This window comes from Hakea prostrata, chromosome 8 (genome assembly GCF_041222555.1).
Source record: "Hakea prostrata isolate BN-2017 chromosome 8, UWA_Hpros_2, whole genome shotgun sequence".
NCBI lineage: Eukaryota > Viridiplantae > Streptophyta > Magnoliopsida > Proteales > Proteaceae > Hakea > Hakea prostrata.
The window spans coordinates 47,787,329-47,806,224 of record NC_142607.1 but is presented as its reverse complement, the minus strand read 5'-3'; the positions used below and the strand labels follow the sequence as shown (position 1 = coordinate 47,806,224).

General features: G+C 37.2%; 1 protein-coding gene across 1 annotated transcript; it reads right to left on the bottom strand.

The window, feature by feature from the left end:
• Positions 1 to 167: 167 nt before the first annotated feature.
• ACX4 (acyl-CoA oxidase 4) lies at positions 168 to 15,815 on the bottom strand. The gene is made up of 13 exons (XM_089164921.1): positions 15,626 to 15,815; positions 14,634 to 14,738; positions 10,213 to 10,319; positions 9,851 to 9,928; positions 9,596 to 9,719; positions 9,403 to 9,476; positions 9,262 to 9,321; positions 8,991 to 9,100; positions 8,418 to 8,577; positions 8,032 to 8,108; positions 7,766 to 7,937; positions 7,589 to 7,681; positions 168 to 2,291 (listed from the first exon to the last, which is right to left on the bottom strand). The coding sequence occupies exons 1-13, from the start codon at positions 15,651 to 15,653 to the stop codon at positions 2,160 to 2,162; spliced, it is 1,320 nt and encodes a 439-aa protein (XP_089021047.1). The 5' UTR covers positions 15,654 to 15,815; the 3' UTR covers positions 168 to 2,159.
• Between the last annotated feature and the right edge of the window lie 3,081 nt (positions 15,816 to 18,896).

Below are 18,896 nucleotides of genomic sequence, written 5' to 3'. Positions count from 1 at the left end.
AATCCTCTGATGATGTGATGTTATATAGAAAAGATTAAACCTTTAACTTTTGACTTCAAAAATCACAGTTAACATGTAAAAACAAATGGATTTTGCCATCACGATAAAACTAAATTAATGTTTTGGATAAAATCTCACATTAAGGTATAGAAAAAACATTCTAGTAATAATTATTGAGACAAGACTACGTAAGAAAACTACCCCTTGAACTATGTGTAGAAGCTTTTGGCATCAAATTCTCCCTTTATACAAACTATACATCAATCTCAAAGGTTAGTTGAATTTTACAATTGTAAGAATAGTAGATATATGCAACAAACATCCTCAATTATAGTTCTAGTGAAACCTCATTCCAATCTCTTATAGACCTTAGACATGTCAATAACTCCCATAAAAGGAAAAACAAGTACACCTTAACTGGCCTTTTCTCGTGGATATGGATATGGAAAAGGTCTTAAAGCTCTCAATGTATGGGTTACCCTTATTTTTAAAATAAAATAGTTAGTAATATCATTTAAGGTTATCAGCTAAATGGTCAAGAAGAAATGGGTTTCCCTTTATTATGGGATAAGAGAAATAGGGGTTTATTGAATTAAAAGAGAAGAGGATCATGCCTGTAAAAGAAATGCTAAAGGCTGGACATGTTTGACCTCATTGAGATCAATGCTCTTGGAAGAAACTAGTAGGTAGCTGTATATTCTTGAAACCATAGAGGAACTGATGTTGAACACAGCACTCCTTTGATTTAATCTAAATAAATTCAACATTCTCTACTCTATAATAATGGAATATATCTGCTGGGGATGTAGAAGTAAATAAAATCCAGAGATGGCTACAAATAATTCCTCAAATATATTTGGATTATGAAACCCTAATTTTTTTGTTTCAGATGAGTGATTTCATTCCAATTAAGAAAACTAAAAGAATCGAGGGTAGAGCTAAAACGACTTTAATGAGAAGAAAGTGAGGAAAGGCATGCACCACTTAGGCCTTGTATCCCTACTCTCTTGAGCACAATGTCGTGGATCGGTTCGATCACAAAATCACGGTTCATTGAAAACCAAGTATGGGTTATTAAACCATTAACATAAGGGAACAGGTCCAAGCATTGAAGCAGATAAATCATACTTCTATATGGAATAGAAATGGATGAATTTGAGTGAGAAGACAATGGTCCAAAACTAGTCCAAGGAAAAAACTAGATCAAACAGAGAAAGAGCATCAACAATGTTTATTGACACAACACGATAGGATCAGAAGCTCCAACAAGCACACACACACACACACACTCACTCAGACACACAATGTTTATTGACACAACACAATAGGATCAGAAGCTCCAACAAGCACTCGATAAGTGCAAACAAGAAAGGTGCTATGCTGCAAGAATCCCAGATTGATGGCAATGACTGACTGCAAATCTGGTTTGAGTAGGTACTCACCTGGCTCAGCACAATTCCTTTTGAGTCACCTGTAATCAGTATCTGAAAGAACATACTGAGTCTTAGTCCTGATTTATTTGGTCAAATAAGTGAGTTTACCTGATCCTTAATTAGTACTTCATTCCATTTAAGAAGCCCCTTCACAATGTCAAGGATTTCTATCAACCAAGCTTGAAAGATAAAATGGTCAAGCAAAAATGTTCAGACGTGGATTACGTAGGGCTCTGCTCTGTACAATTTGATTACACAGATCCCAACAATTTGGTTAAATATTGATCACTGCTTTGTATAGTCCAGGCAATGTTCTCCCAAGAAGAACCTTTCAGCTCTTCAAAAGAATAGGTACCCAATTCCTTTTGTCTTGGAAGAAAGCTGAACTCTGACAACTCGGATGGATAATGCATCCTATTTCTGCTAAAAAGTTCTTAAAAAGAAAAATGCTTTCTCCATACTTCTAGCTAAACAAAATATTCTCAACACCTCCAGATAATGCAGGCATCAATCACCAGAAGGGAAGGGGAAAGAAAGAATCCTTGTGGCTATATGCTGCAGGAACTTCACCATGCATTTTATTTTCTGTTGAATTTCGTAATGATATTACAATCAAACGTGTCCTGCTTATTATATGTCACTACTATAAGTCAAAGAGTAACGGAGAGTCATTATTTAACCTTGGACAGAGCACTTTCAAGGATTTGAGTCTGGAGAGACTGTCTCTTACAAGCGGCTTCGACGTGTTGATGCAGCTGGTTTGAAGCTTGCAATTCCAGTAATTTCCCTCCCTGTCACCAGGCTGTTAATATCATAGGTTCCTTCATATGTATAAATGGGCTCCAAATCACAAAAAGCCTGAGAAAGAAATAACGGAAAGGGGTTAGAAGCCATGGTCACTTGGCGGCCCTCAATTGTACAGTACTGATTTGTTCTGAAAGAAATTCTAGGACGTCACATGGCAGTGTCATCACAATGTTCACCCACTGAATTTCACTGGGAGAGGAAGGAGAGAGGTGGGCCTTCAAAAAGGAGCAAGGGAGTAATGGGCAACCTAAGTCTCTATGTTGCTCATGAACTGCCAAGTACCAGTCTCACAACAGTACTGGCGCAAAAGGATCGGTCCTTCACTTGCTGATAGTTTGCATTTCAGTAAACCAGGTGGAAGATGGATTTTGACCTAACAAAGCGAAGCTCATTCTTTCTTCTAATTGCACCTCTTTTAAATTGAAAATGACAAAAACCACACCCCCAAAAGAGGAGAAAAGGTGACCAGAAAAAATAGAAGGCCAGGGTTTCAACTTTCAAAGCACAAAAATAAAAAAGAAAGCTGGAAGACGATCTCCACAGAATATTTGACCATCCATCTAGGTCATATCAACCATTACGAACAGTACTAACAATCTGAGAGTGTTGCAGTTTTAACAATTGAAAATTATTGTCATATTATGAAGAAACTTACATCAGGATGGTAGAAGAGGAACTGTCATTCCTATTTGAGTGTGACACAACAGAACAAAAAACAGGGGAACAGCAAGTAAACTGATATTTGATGTTCCGACCAAGGAAATTTTGCACATCATGAGAAAAGGTATAATCTTTATCCACCTAACTGGGGGGGGGGGAATGAATGGCTCTACCATTTTATTCTCTTCAAAGACAAATTAGGGTACAAATCAAGCATGTCTCGGCTGCCCAAAAAAATAATTTTAAGTATGCAAATTCAGGTTAGGAACCCCTGAAAGCTAAACATGGTAACTTGATGGTGAACCTGAGAATCTTGAGATTCTATGGTAATTCATCTGAGGCAGTCTAAGTCCTCCCCAATTTTCATCTACTTAGCCCTAAGCAAGCAGCAGAGAACAGATTATTTAGGCCTGGTCTTGGAATGGATATCAGAACTATAGGGTCAAAGTCTAATGGACTCAGATGAACTGTAACATCTGGAGATAACCAAATAAGAACATGTAGGAAATATATGGTGAAATTCTAGCATCCAACATTGTGCACAAGAAACTGCTCATAGAGGCACTGAACGCTTGAACGGGATTCACACTTTAACTTCTGGGATTCTCAGAATTATCGGTTTAAACAGACATAACAAGGCATTGCACAATAAGATAAAAAAATTTGGAAATTTCTGCACCATAATCTCTAGTTGAAAGGAAGTGGCAGCATCAGTAGCTTTATCTTTTCCTTATTTAGCCACTCTGTCTTTCCTCTAATTTCAACTAGTAAATCAGCACTCTACTCATAAGACAACAGATAGAAGTGTGAAGTTACTTGATAAAGCACACCCTATATAGAAAGTAGAGAAGGGGTTCTCCAGCTTGACAGTAAAATTTACATACAAAATATTCTTGTGTCCATTCTAGAACACATAATCACCAGAATTAGGAATCTAGAATTTAGCAAGAAGCAGTGGAAGAAGGTCCTCAAAACATGCTTAGGGATCCATAATGGGGGATAGAATAGAGAAGAAAGAAGGATAAAGAAGATAGGGGGAAGAAGGGAAAATCTTAGAAGAATTAGTCTTGAAGAAGAGGAAAGAGAGAAGAACACTCACAAGAAAAAGAAGAAAAGAGGAGAGAGGGGGGGCTGCAAACGCACAAAGCTCAAGCTTGACTTTATTTTTTATATTACTTCCTATCCTAAATAAGCTGATTACAAGAGCTTAAATAATAAAAAAGACATTCATGGATACAAAAAACAACTATAGCAGGACTCTTGGTAATTTAAAACTAGCAAATACATTGATCATACTAGGACTCTTAGGAATTTAAAACTAACTAAAACTTATCCTAGATATCCTACCTGAATTAAAAAACTGATTACATGATTATCCCAATAAGTAAATAACAAAATCCTAAATCATCTCTAAAACTCCCACGAAAACAGTTCTTATTTTATCTCCTTGCAAGCTGGACTTGGGGACCACCAAATACGAAGAATTATCTCCTAGGTTACTGTTCACGTTACTGTAGCATGAACTGTTGGGAAATGCCATGTCAGCATTTGCCACATCAGCCTCTATTGGTTTTGATGATAATAAGCATGAATTACTAATGGCTATATTGAGTTATGATGTTTTAGTTCAAGATGAGAACAAGTGGACCAACTCCAAGTCAAAACCAAGATCATGCCAAGATAGACATGAAGATGGACATGAATTCTAAGTCAAGATGACCATGCCAATATGGACATGAAGATCGTTGCACAAAATCAAGTCGAAGATCAAGACTTAGTCTGAATTAGGGCTTAGGACACTCTCGCATACACATTCATGTAAATGCATCAATTATATGTAATTCATATTACTAGAGTGACCTAGGACATGTTAGTGAGATGTACAATACTTAGGGTTGACCAAAAAGTCCAAAAACCCAAGCCATGTCCCAGCCCCAACTTAATTCAGCAAAACAGGGCTCAGACGGTCGACCGTCTGGGCAGACGGATGACCGTCTGGTTTGTTGTGACTAATTCCAAGTCACAGAAGCTCAGACGGAATTCCGTCTGAGACGGATGACCATCTGGCAGACGGCTGCCCGTCTGAGACGGATGACCGTCTAGCAGACGGAATTCCGTCTGGGTTTAACTAAGCCATAACGACTAGTTTGCAACGGCTCTTTTCTGAGACGGATGACCGTCTGGTGTAAAAACAGCCTATAACGGCTAGTTTAACGGCTCTTTTCAGACGGATGACCGTCTGGGCTGAAAAGTGGATTTAAAATGTCTCCGTTTTCTATCCGTTGGGGATTGGGTTTTGGCACTCAAAGGTGCTCTATATAAACCAAATTCACCTCATTTGAGAGCAAGAAAACTCACACTTGATCACCCACTCCCCAAGTGATCCTAAGCTCTCAAATTGCAAGAAAGCCTTATACTTTGCCTCTCACCCTCTCCCAACCTTGAAGAACAAAACCAAAGTACAAAGTAAGCTTGTGAAAGTCAAGCTTGAAGTGATTGAAGGCGTAGGTGGTGCACATCTCTATTTGAGCATACAACTCACATTGCATCACATTCACACAAGAGGCAAAGTGTCACACCTCTTGTAAGGTAACATCCTTCCTTTGTAATTGTTTCAATTCTAGTCTAGGTAGATTAGAATTGGTCTTTGGGTGCTCTTGCCCGTGAACAAAGATTAAAGATTGTTAAGGGGTGCTCTTGCCCTACTTGCTAAACAAAGATTATTGTAGGGGTTTGATCTCTACCCATTGTATTGAAAGAGAATCATTAGTGGAAATCTCTCTTGAGGCCAAGAGAGGAGTGGACGTAGACTTGTAAAGTCGAACCACTATAAATCTTGTGTTGTGATTGCTTGTCATTGTTTAAATTCATTTGAATTCTCAATTTATCTTGTATTTCCGCACAAACCGAAAAATTGGGACAATCCACTAGTTGCAACCTAATCACCCCCCCTCTAGGTTGCACCACCATGAACAATAATGTCTGTTTGTGTTGCATCAATCCAACTTTTTAATTGATGCACTTCAATTCCTATAATCTCAAAAACTTTTTGGCAAAAGCCTCACATACTGGGCCTAGTTTAAATTCCAGAGTCAATCCAGACCATCGCATACACCAACTTTCACAATAAAAAGAACGGCTCGACCTATGATTGACCAAGTTCAAATTTCAAAGAACAAAAAATCCCAAGGAACCCAGTTGTCAAGTGTTTGTAAACTAATGTTCATTGATCTCCTTTAGTTAAGTGGGAATAGCCTAGTACATAGAAACCAGGCCTAGATTCCTCGGCAATACTCTTTCAAATGACAAACAAAACCAACAATGCAAGATCGAACTTTGCATTGAAAATTATGATACCCCAATTCATATTGAATCATGATACAAGTTCCATACTGCAACAAAAGATACTGAATTGAAGATTTCATATGGTTCAGTAACAGAGGTTATTTAAGGAAGCTAATAACTAGTCAGGGGGTAAGAAGAATATACTTTGAGGGAAAAAGGTCTCCAAAAGTAAAAAACATATATAAGGGCATAAGATGATATACTTTTCTCTAAGAAATCTTTGGCACGATTTACCATATAGAAATTAACTAACTAGACCTGGTTAATCAAGGAAAAGGCTACACTGTAGGGGAATCTTATACTTCAATAGAGTGAAAAAAAATACAAAATTCTAAACTAGAAACAGAAAACCTACAACCAAAAAAAGAAAAAAAGAAAATGAGGAAGGAAGGAAAAACTAATGATCCTGAAATACTAAATATGGAATAACCATCACAAGATCACCTTCCATGTAAAATCTGAATTTCCAGAAGGCACGTTTCCTTGTGAATTCGGGCAAGAAGCCAAGAACAAACTTCCATTTCAAATTAAAATGGAAGAGCAAATTACATTTACACCTCCTGTGTTTGCAAACAATTATGTTTACACACCCATTGGAGTTTATTCTATAAACAACTGTACCCCTATTGTTAGAATAATAGGGTTAAGTGACGAGTCCGCATATTTTCAAAATTCCTAATATTACCCTTCTTTATTTCAAACCCTAAAAAAACAAAGAAAAGAAAACGACTGAAGCCGCTGCAACCATGCTTCTGGTCAAGTTCTGAGGTCCAAATTCTTAATGTAGAGGATACTAACAGTCATGAGTCACCCATGCTATTGGTTGTAAATTTTTATTATTTTACTAAATTTATTATAACCCCATGTTTTTAAAAATAATAATAATCTTTTTCAAAGTAGTTTCCTAAAAAGTCTCCTAGGAAAAAGTTGATTTACTCAAAAAATTGAAGGACTTTTATGCATATTTTATTCTTGATTTATAATAAAAATAAAAAACTTACATTAAGATTTATGAAGGATAAATATGTCTTTTTATATTTAAAATTGATGGACTTATATATATATATATATTATTCTTTTTTAAAGAAAATTACATTAAGATTCACTAAGGATAAATGTCTTTTAAATGTAAAACTAACAGTATTAGGCATAGGGGGACGTTTGTAATAGAAAAAATTCTAGGGGGTGTAAACAATAATTGTTTGCAAACACAAGGGGTGTAAATGTAATTTTCTCAAATTGGAAATATATTTATCATAGGAAGCATTAATTGCACAAATTCCACCAAAGTAGAGGTAATTTGGAAGATAGAGAATGTGAGAAGCAAATGAAAGATGTTGAACCTTTGCGACGAGAAAGTCCGACAAGATCCCATTTCCACCAAGCAACTCTCTTCCAAGAGAGACAGTTTCTCTCGCCTTCAAGCTAATCCATGCCTGAGAATTTAAGAAACATATATAATTTCAGACACTACAATCAAAATTATTGCCAAATGTCTCACCTTACTCAAACATTCTTACCTTCCCCATGCTAGCATGACCAGGCGTCATCTTTCCTGACTCATAGAGTTTGCATAAGCGCCAACCAACCAGGAGCATTGCTTGAATATTACCCAACATACGCACAAGTTTCTCTTGGTTAATTTGGAATGCTGCCAATGGAGCTCCAAACTGCTTCCTCTCCTTCAAATACCTAGTTTCAGTCCATATTAGAAAAGGTCGTCATTAAAATTAAATGTCCCAAAGCAACATGGAAAAATGTGATTATATTTGCATATTTTAGGTACCTGTGGCACATATCATATACACCCATTGCGATGCCAATTGGTTGCCAAGCAACCATGACACGAGATACAGCAAGAACCTGTTACCAATCAAATTAAAACGAAAAAGTTTGCAATCAAAAAGGGTAGGGGATAAGCTGGTACAGGAAGAAAGGTTTTTCTTTTTTGAATGTTCTGCATTTGCCGAAAAGATACCTAATTTTGGTTCTAGTGGAAAAAAAAAATCAGCATGAAACATCCAGCTAAATAAATTAACAAGGAATATCCAGATGATGATATAAAAGCTAGCCTATATTTATATATAAATACTTTAAGTTGAAAGAAACAAAGATTTTCTGGCTCTGAAAGGAAAAGGAAATTTTTTTCTTGAGAACCAACCACCATCTTACCTTGTTTGTATCTTGAAAGGAATTGACACCAGGTAGTTTGTCCTCATCAGGAATAAACACTTTCTTTAAGACAATATCCCCATTCTGGACAATTCTTAGGCCAATTTTGTTTTCTATTTTTGTGACCATTAGCCCAGGCACATCCTTTTTAACAATAAATCTGAAATAATCAACAAAAGCAACTGGGTCATTAAAAGATTTAACCAGTGAGAAATCCCAATATGCCTAAGCAGCAGTTCCATGTTGAAAGATTATTAGCAACAACTCGAATGATATATAGTCCAAGATTAACCTTCATATTCCCAAAAAGAATTATTTTCATGCTACCGCTGCTATTCCATGGAAGTGGGATTCACTCTATCACAACAATCAAATTACTCGTCCTAAGAATTACTTAGGTTCGGAAGTAGTTTTCGACAGCATAAATATGTGCCAAATTGGACCAGAAATTTTCATAACTAAAATCTACTAGAATGGCACACTAACTACATGAGCCATGTGACAGCTGGACTGTTCAATGGTATACATTGGTTAGACAACAGGATACCTCAACTCATTTTGAAAGGAACTCACCCATTTATTTGGTTTGTTTTTGTGTTCCGAGCAAAAATAACCAACACGTCAGCAAAAGTACTATTTCCAATCCAGCGCTTTTGACCATCAAGTAACCAACCTCCTTCCACCTGCTCTCAATGCCAGAAGGAACAATAAGATCATGACATTGAGAACTTTTCACACACATTGAAGGGTGATCTAGGAGAGGAACATTGCAAAAGATTATCTACAGGATGACTACACTAATTTGTATCAGTCTCAATTGCAAAACCATCGAATATATTGAGACCTGTGTTGCTGTTGTAGTTAAAGAACTTGCATCACTCCCATTGTCAGGTTCTGTCAAACCCTAACAGGGAAAAGCAGGAATAAATTCATTAAAATAACGCAAGAGCATAAAAAATCTCAAACAGGTTATGATTCAACTTACCCAGCAAGCTACTGTGTGGAATTGTGCCAAAGAAGGTAAGTATTTCTGCTTCTGAGCCTCTGATCCACAAAGCGCTGTTCTTGACAGTAATAGATCAATCACACAAAGTCAGTCTTAGTTACCAACATTTTAAGTTTTTTGAAAATTGCTCACAATTAAGCAATTCAGTACACTAGGGGAAGGGGGAAGTTACCAATGGTGAGCATTGCCAACGAAGAATGAACCAGAATAAAAGTAGAACAGCTTGCATCAACTCTGGCTATCTCTGCGGTAGCAATAGCACTTCCAGTGATAGAAAGGCCTGGACACTCATAACCCTGCGTACCAGAAATGATAAGATAAATACATGTTTTCAAACTGCAGATACAAAATAGGAAGCATGACATTCACACACCCCCCCCCCAAAACAAAAAAAACAAAAAAAAGGAGCATGACCAAATTAAACTACCTTAATTGTGCCACCAGAAACACCGAGGGTAGCAATTTTTGGTATAATATGAAATGGAAACTCTGCCTTCTCCCAGTACTGAAAAACCAAAGTAGGACAACTTAGAAAATGGCATGGATGCTAAAAGTTCAAGATACCAATATTGTAAATTAAATGGCATGAAATCTGACACAAAATATTATCCAAACATAACTAATAGCCACACATATGTTGTAAGCCTGTAATTACTAATTAGAGGAAGTTACAGAGTCCTATAAAGTGATGGACTGGAACCACTCCAAAATTTCAGCACAGCTATAAACCCGAACATTTACTAATCAAAAGAAAATATTAACTAGCAGTACTCTTAATTATAATCTCACATGTGCCATTACTGGAGCTACTTCTTTTTCCATGATCCCTCTGACTTTTATCCTGATGGCCCGCTCTTCAGGAGTCAATAAGTCGTCAAAGTGATAATAGTCTGAAGCTGCATATTTAAAATGGCAAAAACATTAAAAACAAGTGAAGTAAAAGCATAATTAAGTCTAGGATTTGATGTAGATAGTTACACTGGACTGCACCACAGCCACAGGAATAAGGATGGCAGCACAAAAAAGACAGCAGCCTTCTAGACCTTTTGATAGGCCCCAAATTCAATTGGCTGCGGTGTGCTGATCTGGAAAGCCCACATGAGTTTCTTAGCAGTTTTGATTAGTTTATTCCTTTACTAGTCACAACTAGGAATATCATTGTTAGTTCATTTTGAATTCCAGCAAGGTTGTAAGTATTCCTACTCATGAAAGGAGCCCAATTTCCAGTTTCATGGTCTGAAAAGTCAGATAATTGAGTAACTGAAATCGGGCTTCTATAGGCTTTAAAACGCTGTGCTGTATAGTGGGTGAGAAACCTGACCTCAGAGAGGTAAATTTTCCTTTGGGTTCTTCCCTGCTCTTTTCTACCACCAAGTATCGTTTGTAATTGAAGTATGATAGAAATCTCTAGTTGTTGTTTGTGTTTTGCTATCTGATTTCAAGAGGCTGGGCTATCTTTCATCATATATTCAATTCCTATCATTAAGTAAAAATCGAAGTTTAATTTCAGATCTAAAGCTCCTCCCTGTACCCTGTTTTCCACTTGATTTCTGCATATAATATTTTGTTGATTAAACCCTAAACCTGACCCTTCCCCTCCCATTAATACATCCAAACTCTTCTCTTCCAACATATACAGAGAACCCAATATGGTTCCACCACTTATATCAACCAACTTAACAAATCCTACCAAAACGAAGCCTATGACCCTTCCCCACCACTTCTTCCAGTAGTAGAGATCTTCAACTTCTTGAGCTGCTTTAAGTCAAGATGGCAAATTCAAATGCGTGCAAGAGAGAAGGTTCAACCTGTCGGGTGGAAAGTCTATCAGGCTTGTTGCCAGCTCACATCAAGAACTGCAATCCCTATCAAGAGATACAAATTTAACCAATATGCACACTAATGGTTCAAGCATTTCAATCAAGAACCCTCGTTGAAGCATGCATCATGAGCCCAGAGTTCACATCAATGATCAATTGTTCTTCCAACTTACAGCCTATAATCTATCATCTGTGAACATCGAAACATGACATCAGAAGTTAAGAGATATGGAAATTCACTAAATGCAAAATTGTGACATGGCCATATACATCCGATTCATCTTTAACCTTCAAGCATATCTAACGTAAGGCTGAGATCAAGAATACCTTAGCCTAAATCAACCCACAAATCAGTAAACTAGAGACAATGACAGACATTTGTAACCTAAGGTCAGAAACAATCCAGCCACCAAAACTATGATTGGCCTTGGTTTTAACAAAGCTTCTAAAAAGGTCTTCAGTCTGCATAAAAAGATCTTCTATAGGGCATTTGACCGGCCCTGGCTGCTGTATGGTCTAGGGGCTGTTTTGGGCTTGCTGGATCTGGTTACATCAAAGGCCTTCCCCTAAGTTGCCTATAGCCCTTTGAGAGAGTGTTAGGACACCCAATTACCCTATATCCCAAGTTGTTTCCTTTGATTATCTTTCTCCTTCCTATCGCAGTTTTGTGCCTTAACTTTCTTCTATTATTCCACAAAAGTGGCTGGAGGCTTATGCAGAACCTAAGTGAAAGGCAGCGATGTTGGAAGAGATGAAAACATTGGACAAGAATGGAACATGGAAGCTTATTGTTCTTCTTCCAAGCAAAAGACCTATTGGTTGTAAGTGGGTGTTTGTAGTGAGGCAAAATATGGATGGAACTGCAGACTAGTACAAAGCCCGATCAATAGGAAAAGGACTCATTCAAACCCATAGAAAAAAATTCAAGGGAAACTCAAGTTTCAACCATGTGAAAATGGGAAACCTAAGTGGGAAACTGAAAATTTTCGAGGAAACTTAGGACATTTTTGTGCAAGTTTCGATATCAAGTTTCGACAAGTTTTAGGGAGTATTTTAGGGTGGGATTCTGCATTAAAGCTAATTAGAGTATAAAAAACACATTGGCAGTATTTTGCTAAAAAATTCAACGTAGATCTGTCATTCAATGTACATAACATCAATGATTCAATGTAGAGTTGTCCGAGAAGTACACTATAAACTTAACTACTTAAGTACATAACAGTATAACATTCAATATATAATTTCTAACTTCAAAACATCAAATACAAAGTAATTGACAATAAATAAAAAAAGTACAACTAAGTGCCAAGAGGAGTGCATTGGTGGATCCATCCTGTGAATTGAGTAGTACTATGCATATAACATCCTCTCCTTCAACTGACGAACATAAACATCTTATGACATTTTATGCCTCTGGTTGTCAAGGTAATCGAAAACTGTAACTTTATAAGTCTGGTCATCAAGATAACTAGTCTGAGGGAATAAGCAATTTGGATAGGAAAGTCCTGATGGAGGGGGTATTTGTCGTGGTATTTGGGGAAACATGAAATAAACAAAAAATTGAATATTTGGAAAAGCTACAAAACTTGCATGAAATTTTCCATGTTTCGCCACGAAATTTGGGATTTTTTTTCTTCTCATGAACCAGCTGGTCCAAGCTGGGTTGAACCAGGTTTCAACAAGTTTGAATTTTGTTTTATGCTCAAACCTATAAAAATGATTATTGGGAAACGTATGCACCACTTGTCAAATTAAACAGAGTCTAAATTTTACTATCATGTGCTGCGAACCTAAGATGCAATCTCCAGCAACTCGATGTGAAAAACGCTTTTTTGCATAAAGAGTTGGAAGAAGTTTGTATGAAGACTCCCCGGGTTTTTCTAACAACAAAACCCAAGGGAAGGTGTGTACATTTAAACATGCATTATATGGGTTGAAGCAATCTCCTCATATGTGCTTCAAAAGGTTTCATAAAGCTATGGTTTTGGTGGGATATACATAGGGCAATGTTAATCATACACTCTTCATCAAAAGGACATTGCCAAGGTAACCATCTTAATTGTCTATGTTGATGGTAAAGTTGTTAGGCAATGATTGGTGATGACATAATACATTTAAGAAATTCTTGGGTCGTGGAAATAAAAGATTTAGGGAAGCTACAGTACTTTCTTGGGATTGAGGTTCCCCATTCTGCTTGGGCATATTTCCATCTCAACTTCGAATTTGAAACCGGATTACTTGGTTACCATCCCTGTGACACTCCTTTCGGATGTTAGTATTCGACTCATAGAAAAAGAGGGGAACCTGTTGATAAGAGCCATTATCAAATTACCTGTGGGGAAATTAATTTATCTGTGTCACACTCGACCAAATACTACTGCAGATAGTATGGCTGCTCAATTTATGCATGACCCACACTCTGCTCACATAGCTGCTGTTCTTTTCTTTGTATTCTTCATTGCTTGAAGCTAACCCTTGATAAGGGAGTGCATTTATCCCCACAACGATCATTTCCACATTGAGGCCCACAGTGATGTGAATTGGGGAGGATCACATGATCAAAGTTCTCGCTTCAAGGTACTGAACTTTGATCAAGCGGAACTTTGATCGGCGGGAATCGAGTCACTTAACTCAAAAGGAAATAGAATGTTATTGCAAAATCTAGTGAAGATTGACCAGCACTTCATCAAAAAAAAGTTAGAAAGTGGAGTAACCTATATAACCTCTACAAAGTATGGAGACAGCCAGCTAATGTATTCACTAAATGATTGCCTGGATGAATGTTTCATCCTATTCTAACCATGTTGGGCATGTGTAACATCTATGCACCAACTTGACTAGAAGTGTAGGCAAAGGCAACTTAGGAAGAAAAAATCTTTCTTGGGATTGATGCTAGCTAGCACTAGTGCCAGTCTAGAGAAGGATAATTAAGGAGATATCAGTCCCTCTTCTCCTCTTCTGTTAGACTCCTCCTTTGGGTCTATCTCTGTCTCTCTCCTTTTCTAAGTTGGTTTCCTTCAACTCTAAAACGATAAATACCCCATTAGGGCTGTGAATAAAGTATTCAATTCAGTTCTTTAAGAGTCTACATACGTTCAAGTCTATTGCTAATTGTGTTGTTCAAGCAAGTTCAAAAGAAAATCTAAAAGAAATTACAGAAAGGAAATGTTAAGCTACCATCTTAAAGCACAAGAGTAGATGAAGAGAGAAAAACCTAAACAAAACCAAATGAACAAAAAAAAAGCAACAAAAATTAGGAATCTATCATCCATTGATATCATCTACCGAGAAGATAATCCAATATTGTAATAGTGGCCACACACATATCCAACACAAGAAAAGGAGATGAGTAAGAAATCTTTCAGGAGATAATCAACTAAGTCTAGTTACCCGAAGGGGGAAAGATTGATGCAGGAGTCGCCTGGGGAAATGCAGCAGACATATCCAATGCCGGTAATCCAAAATAAGAGGTCTTGAAATTCTTATAAGTATCATCTGCATGGAATTAAAGAAATCATGTTTTGATTAATTTGAAAGATCATCCTGAACATAAACCATTACAAGACAAGTCCTCCATTCATAAAAATAACATTCATTTTCTGACCAATCTTTTCATTCAATCAGTTGGAACACTAAAAGTTAACACGCATAAAAAATAAAGAGGTACAGAAGCTTAGTACAGGGGGTAGATGACTGCATCAAAATACAAAGAAAGGAGAAAAGGACAAGGTAAAGGGCATAATCTGAGATTGTATTCATTCAGTAGAAGCTAGAGATGGCTCAATAGGGAGTTTGCTGGAAACAGGAGCACAACACTCTTTGTCTTGGCTGAGACATTGAATATTTACCATTGTTTCACGAGCTTATCACATTTGGAGGGAGAGAAATTTACAGAAATGGTAGGTAACTCTAGGACTTATGGAGCTCTCGATTAGCGGTTTTTGGTGATCAGACGTCATGATTCCTTTCAAAAAGAATATCCTTGTTTTGACTATAACTTATCTCACGGTAGGACGTTTTCCAAAAAAAAGTTCAGATTATCTGACAGGAGCACAACTCTCTTTGTCTTGGCCAACTCGAAGCCCGCTTTATATGTAATTGTTTCAAACCACCTGAAGTTTCAATCTTTTTCGAAAACAAAGAGTCCCAAATGGAATAAGAAATCTTAAAGAGGTTTCAGTGATCCGAATAAGTACAAATCTGATCAGAGTCACGATTTTTCTAAAATTTTATCCTTGTTTTGTTTTTAACTTTTCTTCCGCTTCGACGTAATCGTTCAAGACTTCATCTGAAAAATCAAATCATACATAACCCCAAGCAGATTCACCAGCAATAAATGATACATTTAAAAAGAAACGGATGAAGCTCAATTAGATATACACCTTGATTCTGAATCGAAGAAGGAGCCATGATTGCGAAAACTCAAGCTTTGCAATAAGATCAGATTAGACCCTCCGAAGAGCAGATAGACGAAACATAGAAATGTATATAAGCAACAGTTTACGTGTAGCGTGCAACGCGGAACGCAGATCTGGAGGTTTGTGAGGATTTTCCAAATATATATATAAAATCCGAAGACGGATGAGGTCAATTCGATTTACACCTTGATAATGAATCGAAAAAGGAGCCATGATTGCGAAACGACAAGAATTTGCACTAAGCAGGTTAGACCCTCCGAAAAGAAAATGGTCGAAACTCAGAAATGCATAAACAACTGGAGTTAACGTGAAGCCAATGCAAAACGCGAAACGCATGTTCTGGGGTTACCTAGCAAATTCCAAATCTGGATCCTAAACCCCGAAGAGGTGAGGATTCGATTTCCTTCAAATACCAAAAAGGGCCTTCGAACGACAAGAATTTGACTGAGGTTGTACTTAAAAAGAAAATGGTCGGAGCTCAGGTGCACAAATGGAATTAACGTAAGCCAATCAAAACACAAACGCATGTTCGGTTACATAGCAAATTAGGGGTTGCATGCCAGGAACGATACTTCGTTCAATTCGCCCGGTTTGCTACCCAGCGAACCGCGCGAAAGGGCAAAATCTCGGTGATATTTCGCCCCCAAATTTATTATTAAAAATTTAAAACATATGTATGAATTTTGGTTTTTTGTACATAAAATAATAATATATGAAAAGTCGATTAGTCAAATCAGATTCATGTTTACAATAAGATTTTTTGTTTTTTGTGCTTTTTTAAACAATTTCATGGTCATTTAAGAGCCACGTGACATGAGGTTCAAATGCCAAAAAAGTTAAGAGGGAATGATTTACCAAATGTTTAATACTTTCATAAATGACTGAGAATGATGGTTGCGTGAACATTGATTTTTATGGGATCAGATTGAATCTCATCTTCATCTTCTCATCTTCATCTTCACCATGGACGGTCGGGCGAAGTCTCGCTAGCAGTCGCCGGAAGTCACTGCATCTGCATCTAGATGATAAAGCTTGGCGAGGCTCAGGTAGGCACCCTTGGTTTCGTCACCTCCATTCTTCTCCTTGAACTGCTTCTCCCACGGCTATCGCTACTGCTGCTGCTGCCGGTGGTGCCTTTGGGTCGCCGGTAAAAGACATACTACCACCACCAACACCAAAGGCAGCACTGATGAAGACCTAGAGCTCCCTCGGATTGACGAAGAGAAAGAAGAGAAAAACTGAAAGAGGCAAACAATGTTGATTTTCCGGCGAGATATCGCCAGATATCGCTAGTTGGGCAAGATATCGCCGAAAGATAGGCAATCTCGGGGGGCGAAATCACCGAATTTGGGCAATATTTCGCCGAAATTCAGCGAAAATAAGTTCCTTGGTTGCACGACAATGATTCTGACACACTTATTCATAATTATTTGTCATTTTGACGTGGATCGTATGGTAATGATTCTGTACTAAATTTTACAATTCAACATATAATTCACTTTTTATGCTTCTATACCGAATTAGACAAATTTGTTACAAAATCTGCACTAAAATTTTGTATGATTGAACACAAGATGGACACATTTCTCTAGTAAAATTGATACAGAATCTTATATGGTATGTATAAAATCAAGGTCAAAATATGGACACTTTTTTTTAATAAAATAATTAAAAAATATATAAATACACATCAGTGGATGCACAGTTGCTCACATAAAATCACTTGAGGTTATAACATTTCACGTGACTGGTGGGAGTCTCGCTGTTGCTGCCAGTTGATTTGCAATTGTTACTTCAAATTGAACCCAACTAATTTAGTCTTCATTTGATTTGCAATTATTACTTCAGATTTGCTCACATATTAGATTTTTTTTTTTTTTTTGGCCAAACACAAAAAAAAAAAAATTCATTCATAAAAACAAGTCTGGGGAAATCCTCCCAATAGGAAACAGTACAAAGGATCAAGACATCGTGGTGGCTCCATCCACCAAAACTTTAGACATACCCAAATAACGAGCACCTCTAGCTAACAAATCGGCAAAAACATTGTCTGCTCGCGAAATATGTAATACTACACAAGTGTCAAATCCCAACAAAAAGTTCTTAACGAGCTGAACTAAGTTTGAACAATTCCAATCCAAAGTACTAGAATCACCATGTAAACTGGAAACCACAGCCTAACAATCATAAAATAACTTGATATTCTTTATCCCTATATTAGAAGCAACTTGAAGGATGTCATACATTGCTTCCAGCTCGTTTGCGGTGCAGATAAAGCCCAACTTGCTTTCATATGAGCAGCTATAAATGATCCAGAGGATGTCTTGATAATCCCTCCACGACCACTACAAGAAGTTGTGGAGTCCCATGAACCATTTGAGAATACATGAAAAAAAATTGATATCATCAACATTTGTTGTTTGTAGATACACATCATTAAATAATACACTTGATGAAACAATCAACATAGGAGGATCCAACACTTCAGTTGTGGCCGATGTAGAAGCATCCTCAATAAAATGACCACTAATATCTTGCAACAAACCATTTAGATACCAAAGAAAAGTATTAATGTTGGGTTCACGCCCTTCAAATAGATAAACATTCCTGGCCTTCCAAATTAACCAAGCTACTACACTCCATATAGTATGTACCCAATCTAAATTACCAAAATGCTGAAAGAGTGATTCAATAAAGTTCCACTAGTCCACAATGTCATGGCCATGGAAAAGATCTGTATCCAACCGAAGGGGAGAGAACTTCCAACACAGTTTTGCAAAAGGACAATGAAATAAAATATGAACAATTGATTCAGGGGCACATTTGCAATAAAGACACAAAGGAGTATAACAACCACCTCTTTGGAACAAAAGAGAATTTGTAGGTAGAGCATTATGACCTACTTTCCAAAGAAATAGTCTAATCTTAGAAAGCGTATGAATTTTCCAAAGGTTAGACCAAAAAGATAGAAAGACAAAAGTGGTGCCTCTAGCAGATAAACCCAAAGAGGCGTTTTAACCCCATAAAATAAGCAGATCTAACAGTGATAGTACCTGCGTGAGTATGTTTCCACATCCATCTATCCTACACAACCTCAGATAAAATAGGAATCCTAAGAATTGCACTAATCTCAGGTGCCGAAAACCAAAGCCGCAATTTAGAGGTATCCCAAGATCTTGAGGGCCAATGTATTAATTCACCAACCCATATAGGACTGCCAGAGGGTGGAACTCTT